Source organism: Topomyia yanbarensis, chromosome 2 (genome assembly GCF_030247195.1).
Source record: "Topomyia yanbarensis strain Yona2022 chromosome 2, ASM3024719v1, whole genome shotgun sequence".
NCBI classification, from domain to species: domain Eukaryota; kingdom Metazoa; phylum Arthropoda; class Insecta; order Diptera; family Culicidae; genus Topomyia; species Topomyia yanbarensis.
The window spans coordinates 272,870,093-272,881,307 of record NC_080671.1 but is presented as its reverse complement, the minus strand read 5'-3'; the positions used below and the strand labels follow the sequence as shown (position 1 = coordinate 272,881,307).

The window sequence follows — 11,215 nt, the reverse complement described above, 5'->3', positions numbered from 1 at the left end:
TGATGGAGTTGCTTTGCTGGCTTTGCTCGACAATAGAGTTAATCTCGGTTATTGTTGCCATAGCGGCAATAACGGAGTTGGTTCGTCGAGTGGGGGGCTTGGTAACTTCTTCTGATAAAACAAGATATCGGGTTCAATTCCTGATCAATCCAGGGTATTCCCGGATAGGAATATCCCTGGATTGCCTTGGGTTAGTGGTACGCAACTTTCAATAAAGGGGCCTGATGTGGATGATATAACTCGATTAGACTCTGCACTGTCACTAGGCTCGTCACTGCTCACCTTAGCAGGTGGTAGTACCGATGTCTTGGTAAAGCGGGAGGAGTCTTACAGAGAATTATCAGAAATGGAAGCTATTGGGTTCAATTCCTGATTCTATCAAGTATCTTCCCGGAATGGAAATTTTCTTGATGGACACTGGTTGTTGATGGAATATTCGAAATATATCTGGTTACGTTCTTTTGAAGGAAAGGCTATGTCTGCAAATTGAACCAGTCCGTTTTTTTTTTGTTAACTGGTCTTGTCATGATTTAAATTATTAATTATCTTCTAGATAAATCGTTCAGCTCACACCTTTGTGGGGGTATGAGATGCGACCATCATCATCATCATCATCATCTTTGACTGTCTTCTTGCTCTTCTGAAGTTCCCGCTTCATCATTGCCCAGTACTGCTCCACCGGGTGCAGCTCCGGACAGTTTGGCGGATTCATGTCCTTTGGAATAAAATTGACAGAATTGGCCTCATACCACTCCAGGACACTTTTAGAATAGTGGCATGATGCCAAATCTGGCCAAAATAGCGGAGCTTCGTCGTGCTGCTACAAGAACGGCAAAAGGCGCTTCTCGAGGCACTCAGATTTGTAGATCTCGCCATTTACTGTGCCCTTTGTCACGAAAGGCTCACTCCTCTGTCCACAAGAGCAGATGGCCTGCCAAATGAGATATTTGGAGGCGAACTTCGACATTTTCTACTGCTTAAAATCGGCTTTTATATACGTTTCGTCGTCCACCACACAGCAGCCATCTTTTGTCAGCATCTTCTCGTAGACGTGTAAAACTCGTGCCCGAGTTTTACCCGTCGATTGTTGCCGCTCATCGCGGTTTGGGAAGTTCTGTACCTTGTATGTATGTAGTCCAGCTCTCTTCTTTGCATTCTGGACGTAGCTCTGCGACATTCCGATCGTTCTAGCCAAATCACGGCTTGAGACGTTGGGATTTGCTTTAATCATGCGCTTCACCTTTTCTTCTGTCTTTTTGTTCTGCGGTCCCGGTTTTCTTCCAGCTTCTTTGCCGTGGTCCAACGTCAACCGCTCCTGGAACCGCTTCAACACTCTGGAGACGGTTGAATGGTGAATGTTCAACATTTTTCCCAACTGTCGGTGCGACAGATCAGGAAATTCCAGGTGTTTGGAAAGAATTTGTTCTCTCAACTCGCGTTGGTTCACCTCAATTTTCGTTGAATCGAAAAACACGACTTCGAGTTTGACAGAATGTAAACAATACACATCAATGAGAAAGTGTGCAAAATTTGGTTGATTTTTACCCAATGGTAAAAAAAGTTATGCCCTGTTGAATGTGTCGCAATAATTTCGTGTTCACCCTTTACATACAAAGGATCGACAGCCGCCATCTTGAGATACTATCGCTTGAAACCAGCGGCGGATCATGGAGGAAGATCCGGGAGGTCCGGGCCCCGCCGAAAATTTTCAACTTGTTAAAAAATTTTAAACTAGTTTTAATTTTAAAGTAGCAACCCCTCACTGCATACTCCCTCCGGGCCGGTATGATTGACGATTTTTAGAGTGATTGCATAACCTTTCTATATGAGAAAGGCAAAAATGTGCCAAAGTCCGAAAAAGTCAATTTTTGTCAAAATATTTTTTTTGAGGTTACAACAAATCTCAATGTTTCATGCATTTTAAAGTCATTTGGCATCAAAAATACAAATTAGATTTTGAAATTTTCCCTTACTCCCCCCGTTGAGAATTTTTCATTTCATTTTATATGGGAATTTTCTGTGTGGTCGCACTCTTCAACCCGTAACTCCGGAACCGGAAGTCCAATCATTAAAACTTTCAATAGCAGATGAGAAGGTGGTACCTTTCATTTGAGACTAAGTTTGTGCAAATCGGTCCACGCATATCTGAGAAATAGAGGTGACATGTTTTCCACATTTCCGATCTTGACGAACTGAGTCGAACGGCATATGACACTCGGCCCTCCGGGCCGGGATTAGATTGGCGATTTTTAGAGTGAATGAGAAAGACAAAAACATTTTAGCAAATGTTGAAAGTTATGCAATTTTTTGGTGAGCAGTTCTATGTTTCATAGACAGTGTATCAATTTTAGCTTCGCTTACTATTAAATAAAGACCGTTATTACATTGCATCTCTTCAAAAGCGAGCTCAATATGAAAGGAAATCTGTGGATTATGATTGATTTCATTACTTTGGAATGTTCTATTGGAATGTTTTCAGGCAGGTATTTGATATTGATGCTATTAGACAACTGTGAAATCAAGACCAATAGATCAATTACATATCAGGACCCCATTCCGACAATTTACCAAAAGTTCTTATGATGTTTACAACAACAGGTTATCTATGTACGGATCAGATAATTCTTATTGTAATATTGAATTGGTGTATGGTGTTAAACCCCAAAGCCTTCTCTTGGCTACGCCGTTGCTTGGAGTTATTTATTTCGCTTTTCATTTTCGAGATATGTTTCAGATCGATCCGAGTTAGAAAAACCGCAGTCAGCATGTTCGCGCAGATGAACATTTTTGCACTGATAAGTTATCAAGTTCCTTCCAGTTAACTTGGAATTGTTCGGTGATTATTTCTAGAGGTTGTAGATAGAAAAATAAAAATACAAAATTCGTGTTATCGAAATATTGTTTGGCTTATTTAAATGGATTATTAATATATTGAACAATAAATGGGCGACAAAGAGTAACAAACAACACGCCGTAACTGTTAATGTATTCAAAATAGATATTTCATGTCTTCAGTAAAGTTATTCGCAAAAGTAAGAGCTACAAATTTGCTTAAGGCTTCATTTCAATACAATCACTTCCAAGAAAATTTATAAAATATCTCACTTGTAGGTGGTCATTCAAAAACTAAGATTGCTCCTGTTACGAAACCACAGGGCAGATTCGTTCAACAGACAGATGAGTTCAGTTCAGTACCACCCGGTGCTGTCAATACGAGCAAACATAAATGACAGTTGCGCAAACGTCAGAACATATCCTCGTGTGCGGTACTGTCAGATGGAGCATAGACACAACGTGATCAATCCGTAAGTTGCTCGTCATTGCACTGTTTCAATATTAAAATCAGTTAGCAGTCGTAGTTAAACCTTTATTAAAGTTGCTTAAATTCTAGTTAATTATAGTGAATTTGTAACAGAACGAGAAACTAAAGCTAATAGTACGGCTAATTGACTAGTTCAGGCTAATTATCACAGATTTGCAGGAAGGGTAAGTTCTCTTCAATAGAATTCAGCTTAAACCTAATGAATTTATAAAATCTAGGATACTACGAACACAGATAAAAAAGGAGTTTGTTTCGGATAAACTCGGAAGAAGAAAACGAAAATGTAAGCATAACCTATATTCTAAACCAAATCAAACTTAATATAATATATTACAGCTTTGAAGCTGCGTGTAAGCTGCTATCAGGACGTGTATTCTTCCCAATCCGAACAATCTTCAAAGATTTTCTGGTGAACACAGTTCCTGGAAGAACGAGATGGATTTAACGAAACATTGTGCCAAGTGTGATCGACCGGACTCGGCGGATAATTTAGTCGGATGCGACTCCTGTGAGACGTGGATGGACTTTGGGTGTGCGGGAGTGACGGATTCCATCGCCGAGGTTAATCGCAGTTGGAAATGCGAGCAGTGCCGGGAGGAAGATTCAATGTTGCAGTCGGTCAGTCGTATATCTTCTAGCAAGCATTCGTCTAGAATTGACCTCAATCTAAGGATGATCGAGGAAGAGAAGGCCATGAGAATGCGAAGAATTCTGGAAGAAGAAGCAGCTCAAGCTGCAACCAGGAAAAAGCTAGCGGATGAGGAGGAGAAGTTTCTAAAGAAGAAGTATAAACTTCTCGCGGATGAGGAAAATTCAGAGGATGGAGCCAGTAGAACATCAAGACTGAGCAATCGAGCTAGTCTAGATAAGGTACGGTCGTGGCTTGGAAAGCAGGAAGTCGACACAGCACGTCGAGTGAAAGTAGTGTCATCCAGTAGCACCTTGCCGAGAACCGTAGTTACAGAAGCAGTTCAGCAGTCTATAATCCCAGCACTCATCACCTCTAGCCCGAAGGCGTCAAACGTTCCTGCCCTTGCAACCTCGAGCCCTGTGTCAACTTCTACACCAAGTTCGGTAAAGTGCTCCGTAGCAATGAGTGCACCTGAAGGTCCAGTTCCAGTAAGATCAAAAGGTGACTTCGTATCCCACACCGAAATTATTTTAGACGTTCCCGGGAGACCTCTGGTAAGTTCGTCATTGGTGACTAGATGCAACTCCTACGTCGGAGTCAATAAACTCGTTGCGATAAATAACAACAGTGGATCGCAGAAGATCAACAATAGTGCTCCGCCTTCGGTTATCGACCTTCCCCCTTTATCGGGTCGTAACCAAGTACCAGAGGCAATAGTAAACAGCATCCCCTGCATACTCATGAGTAGGGCATCGGAATGTGGTGATAACATTGTCACATATTCCTCTAGTAGTAGGCCAGTGTTTCACGATAGCATAGTAGGTAAAAGCGTACCACAAGTATCCTCCCTCAACTATGGGTATACGACTATGTCTAACTATAATCCCACATTCTTGACAACAACCTCAGTGCTGAATCAACTGCACACTACAAATATTCCGACACATAACAGTATCGTCGCCCCTCAGTACGTTGCAACTAACCCATCAATGTCATTTCTCACTGGTAGTCAGGGTTACCCGGTTGGATGGTGTTCAGTTACTTTCCAACATCCGAGTTTATCAGTGCCATTAGTACACTCCCGACCAACGTTAAGTTCCATTTGTCAACCAACGTGGATCAATAGCAATATCGCCAGTACCACCGTGAGTGGAATGCAATCGTTAAATATAAATCATATCCCGGTTTCAACGCAGAGAGAAGGAACGTATTTCAATAATGGAGGTGTGTTAGTAAGTACGAGTGCGTTGGTACCACCTGTGTCCAGTACCACTGCACCTCAGTTTGTGATTCCGGGTACCCAACTACCGATGCCAGCCGGACCATTCTGTGCTCCCTCCATTGACCAACGGCCTCAACAACAGCCTGCTATACCAGTTCGAAGCGGGCCATCTAGCGAACAAATGGCTGCGAGACAAGTTATGCCGCGAGAGTTGCCAATCTTTTCAGGCGACCCTCAAGATTGGCCGCTATTCTATAGCTCGTTCTGCAACTCTACGGAAACATGTGGATACACTGATTCGGAGAACTTAGCTCGACTACAGTGTTGTTTGAAGGGGAATGCGTTGGAAGCAGTTAGAAGCCGGTTGCTGATGCCGCAGTCGGTGCCTTTCGTAATTGATATATTACGGCGCTTGTACGGTCGACCAGAAATTCTGATACACTCTCTCCTCCAAATGCTACGAACAGTTCCCTCTCCGAAGACTGACAACTTGCAGTCGCAAATAAATTTCGGTCTCGCTGTACAAAATGTCGTGGATCACATGTGTGTTGCTAATCTTTCTGATCATTTGTGGAATCCTACGCAGCTTCAAGAGCTAGTCGAGAAACTACCACCGCAAATTAAAATGCAGTGGTCCTACTACAAGAATAAAAGCACCTGCGTCAACCTGGCGACCTTCAGCGCGTTCATGTCTGAGTTAGTGATGATGGCGTCAGATGTTACGCTTCCAGTCGAAGCGCTCAGTATGAACTCGAAACCCATCAAACAGGAAAAAGAGAAACCGACGCTGTACACACACTCTGAGGGTCCGCAGGAGAGGAATAGTGAATCCGCTGGGAAAAATATGGCAACAGGGGAGAGGGAAAAGAATACTTGTATGTACTGCACTAGAACCGGTCACGAAATCGCAAACTGCAAGCAATTCAAGGCGCTCGATATCGACGGTAGATGGGAAGTCGTGAAGCAGAAAAAATTGTGTAGTGGTTGCCTTATACCACATCGGAAATGGCCATGTCGAACCAAAAAAGAGTGTGGTATAAATGGGTGTAGAATACACCACAATAACCTTCTGCACTCAGAAAACGGTTCGGGAAAAGCGGATACAACGAGCGGAGCAGGGAATACGAATATTGTTGTACATCAAAATTTACACAGTTCGATGTCATATTCGTTATTCCGATATTTGCCGGTCACTATACACGGGAATGGCAAGCAAGTCAGTACCTATGCGTTCCTGGATGACGGGTCTAGTTCTACTCTTCTTGAACGCAATATTGCGTCGTTATTAGGCATCAAGGGTCCAAATGACGGCTTCTGTTTGAGTTGGACTGGAAATATCTCGAGGGAGGAAAAGGAATCCCAGCGTATTAGCGTGGTCATCTGCGGGAATGGCAAGAAGTTTAAACTCCACAATGTGAGAACAGTTCAGCAGCTGCAGTTACCTGCGCAGACGATGTGCTACGACAATCTAGCACGTAGCTATCAACACCTAAAGGGTCTTCCGGTTCAAAGTTACACGGATGCGACTCCAGGTATCATCATTGGCATCGAACATAGTCGGCTACTAACTGCTTTGCGAACGCGCGAGGGAAGAGATAACGAACCAGTGGCTACAAAAACGCGTCTGGGTTGGTGTATTTTCGGGAAAAACGACAAGAGCGGCAATTCGATAGTGCAGCTGAATTCACATCTAACAGAAAAGATGAAAAATCATGAGCTACATCAATGGATGAAACAATTCTTCGCAGTTGAAGAGTCCAGCGTGACAGTCAAACCTGAAGCTGAAGAAGACAAGCGAGTACGACAGATTATGGAAGCTACAACCCGGCGCGTGGACGATGCCTTCGAGATAGGGCTGTTATGGAAGTATGACCAGGTCTGCTTTCCGGACAGCTACCCAATGGCACTTCGGCGATTGAAAGCGTTGGAAAGAAGGTTAAGTAAGGACCCGATTCTCGGACAAAGGGTGAAAGAGCAGATTGCAGAGTACGAATCGAAGGGATACGCCCATCGTATTACTCCAAACGAACTGCGATCTACTGACCCGACAAGGGTATGGTACTTACCGTTGGGAATAGTACAGAACCCGAAAAAACCGAGCAAGCTACGGCTGATATGGGACGCTAAAGCACGTGTGGCAGGCGTATCATTCAACGACATGCTGTTAAAAGGTCCGGATCTTGTAGTGGATCTGATATCGGTACTGTTGCGCTTCAGGCAAGGAAACATAGCAATGGTGGGAGACATAAAAGAGATGTTCAATCAGATCAGGATACGAGATGAAGACAAGCAGTCACAACGGTTCATTTTTCGGCTGCCTCCAGAATTAGAACCCCAAATTTTCGTCATGGATGTGGCCACCTTCGGCGCAACCTGCTCGCCAAGTCTAGCGCAGTTTGTAAAAAACAGAAACGCAACGGAGTTTGCCGATTCCTTTCCGAGAGCAGCAAGAGCTATCACCGAGAACCACTACGTGGATGACTTTCTGGACAGTGTAGACACGGAAGAGGAAGCTGTCCGATTAATCACCGAAGTGAAATATGTCCATTCGCAAGCAGGTTTCGAAATTCGTAACTTTGGTTCAAATTCAGCCCGAGTCTTAGAGAAAATCGGAGAGCCGGAAGCACGTCAGCAAATATCCATGAAGCTGGACAAATCGCTTGATTCGGAACGGGTGCTAGGTTTGATCTGGAAAACAACAGAGGATGTCTTCTGCTTTGACCTGAACAGCATGAAGGAAGAAATTAAATCAATAATCGAAAGTGGAAGTACGCCAACTAAACGCCAAGTCTTGCGAACTGTAATGTCACTCTTCGACCCACTAGGACTGATTGCACACTTCGTCGTACATGGGAAAATTCTTATGCAGCAGATATGGAGAAGTGGCACAGACTGGGATGATCTCATCGCGGAAGAATTGCATGATAAGTGGAGACATTGGTGTCAGAGCATGCAGCATCTAGATGAAGTGAGGGTGCCTCGTTGTTTCTTCAACATTTCTGCTCTCAAAGATGTGGAAGCCCATCTATTCGTGGACGCCAGCGAAGTAGCCTGTGCGGCTGCATTGTATTTTCGACTCATCGACAATGGTACATCACGATGCGTCCTAGTAGCTGCAAAAACGAAGGTCGCTCCGCTGAAACCACTATCCATCCCTCGTCTAGAGCTACAAGCGGCGATGATCGGAACTAGGTTGATGGGCTCAGTGTTAAGCTCCCTGGATATCCAAATAACTAAACGCTACTTCTGGACAGACTCAACAACCGTTCTGTATTGGCTACGATCCGCCGCTCGACGATATCATCAATTTGTTGCGTTTCGTGTAGGAGAGATTCTCACTTCAACGAGCGTAGATGAATGGAATTATGTGCCATCGAAAATAAACATTGCTGATGCGGCCACGAAGTGGAAAGATGGACCAAGTTTCGACCCGAATGGGCCGTGGTACAATGCACCGGAGTTCTTATTCAACGCGCGGGATCGGTGGCCGTCAGAACCCAAGCCGAACAGGGTGGATGTAGAAGCTGAACTACGTACCGTATTTCTTTATCATGGTATGATGCCGCAACCACTGATGGATGTTTCTAGATTCTCAAACTGGAATCGTTTACTGAGAGCGACGGCCTACGTGTTACGAGCCGTGTGCAAGTTCAAGGGTGGAAAGGGATTTCAGTCCAATATTCTAGTACAGAAGGAGTTATACGAGGCTGAAAATCTAATTTGGCAGCAGATTCAAGTTGAAACCTATCCAGACGAGTACGCGATTCTGCGGCGAAGCCTAGGGGATTCGACAAGCTCACCACCCATCCCGAAGTCCAGCTCACTGTACCGACTATCAGTATTCTTAGATGAAACAGGCATCATTCGGATGAACAGTAGGATCTGCGAAGCACCTACCGTGGCGTATGATGCAAAGTTTCCAATTATATTACCAAGGAAGCACTTCGCTGTTCATCTTCTAGCGGAAAGCTACCATCGGAAATTCCTCCACGGAAATGGGGAGACAGTTTGCAACGAGATGCGTCTACGGTTCTTTATACCTGGGCTACGAGTGCTGATTCGTCAGGTATCGAAACAGTGTGTTACCTGCCGCGTAAGAAATGCTGTTCCAACACCACCTATGATGGCATCCCTACCGACCGCTCGCGTTACAGGAATGATTCGACCATTTACGCACACTGGCGTAGACTATTTCGGGCCAATACAGGTCAAACAAGGTCGAAACCTAGTGAAAAGGTGGGTGGCGTTATTCACTTGCCTCACCATACGCGCTGTACATTTAGAGGTAGTACATAGTCTCTCTACCCAGTCGTGCGTAATGGCCATCAGACGATTTGTGGCTCGCCGTGGTTCCCCAGAAACCTTCTATAGTGACAACGGAACTAACTTCGTGGGAGCTAGCAACATTCTTGAGAAACAGATGCAGGGGATCCAGGAGAATTGTGCGATTATATTTACCAACAGTAAGACGAGCTGGTGTTTCAATCCGCCTTCGGCGCCTCACATGGGCGGCGCTTGGGAGCGCATGGTACGCTCAGTAAAAACCGCTATGTCTGCCATCGCAGACTATCCACAGCATCCTAGTGACGAAGTTTTGGAAACAGTAGTGGCAGAAGCCGAGTCGATTGTCAACTCAAGACCATTGACATACATTCCGCTTGAGTCGATGGAAGAAGAGTCACTGACGCCAAACCACTTCCTGTTGTTCGGCACAAAGGGCGTTGCACAACCGGAAACATCAACAAAGGTGGAAGCAAGTAGTTTTCGAGACAGCTGGCGTCTCGCACAATGCTTGGTAAACCTTTTCTGGGCCCGCTGGGTTCGGGAGTACCTACCAATTTTAACCAGGCGTACAAAGTGGTTTGAACCTACTAAACCGTTGAAAGCAGGAGACCTAGTCATCGTCGTGGAGGAGAGCAAGCGGAACGGTTGGATAAGGGGTAAGATCGTGAACGTTATTAAGGCACCAGATGGACAAGTTCGGCGAGCAGTTGTGCAGACGAAGGATGGATTAATCAATAGACCTGCAGTAAAGCTAGCACTCCTGGATCTTCAGACACCTGGAGACGGTCCGGAACTTCACGGGCAGGGGGATGTTACGAAACCACAGGGCAGATTCGTTCAACAGACAGATGAGTTCAGTTCAGTACCACCCGGTGCTGTCAATACGAGCAAACATAAATGTCAGTTGCGCAAACGTCAGAACATATCCTCGTGTGCGATACTGTCAGATGGAGCATAGACACAACGTGATCAATCCGTAAGTTGCTCGTCATTGCACTGTTTCAATATTAAAATCAGTTAGCAGTCGTAGTTAAATAGTACGGCTAATTGACTAGTTCAGGCTAATTATCACAGATTTGCAGGAAGGGTAAGTTCTCTTCAATAGAATTCAGCTTAAACCTAATGAATTTATAAAATCTAGGACACTACGAACACAGATAAAAAAGGAGTTTGTTTCGGATAAACTTGGAAGAAGAAAACGAAAATAAAAGCATAACCTATATTCTAAACCAAATCAAACTTAATATAATATATTACAGCTTTGAAGCTGCGTGTAAGCTGTTATCAGGACGTGTATTCTTCCCAATCCGAACAGCTCCCTTTAAAAATGTATGAAGTGTAATTTTCTTAAGGCTAGTTCGAAAGTTTTCCAGCATTTAATGTATTTTCCTCTAATATTTTCCCAAAGAGCCAATGGCAAATACTTCAATTGATGTAAACGGGAGTCAAACTATTTGGTATTTGGCAAAAAAGCTTCAAAAAAGCTACAAAATAGTCTTAACTGAAAAATTTTAGGACCTAATTTGGTAGAAAATTATAGTAAATTTGAATGGAAGTGCGCGAAAAAAGGTATGTAGCATACTTTTTGAGAAAGAGTCCAATACCTACTTTGAAACTGACTGGAAGCAAGAAGTCGCTGTTTTTTTTCTCGCTCCGATTTTTTCGTAAATCTCCAGTGTAAAACAGACGACTTCACCTAATTCTCGTGTCCCCGCAGTGGGGGAAGCATACGTGTCCGCTTTCCGCAAGTTTTTTC

General features: G+C 44.1%; 1 protein-coding gene across 1 annotated transcript; it reads left to right on the top strand.

Moving 5' to 3' along the window:
* Nucleotides 1-3,757: 3,757 nt before the first annotated feature.
* On the top strand, nucleotides 3,758-10,417 carry LOC131680343 (uncharacterized). The gene has a single exon (XM_058961063.1). It carries the CDS (start codon nucleotides 3,758-3,760, stop codon nucleotides 10,415-10,417), a length of 6,660 nt encoding a protein of 2,219 aa, XP_058817046.1.
* The last annotated feature ends 798 nt before the right edge of the window (nucleotides 10,418-11,215 follow it).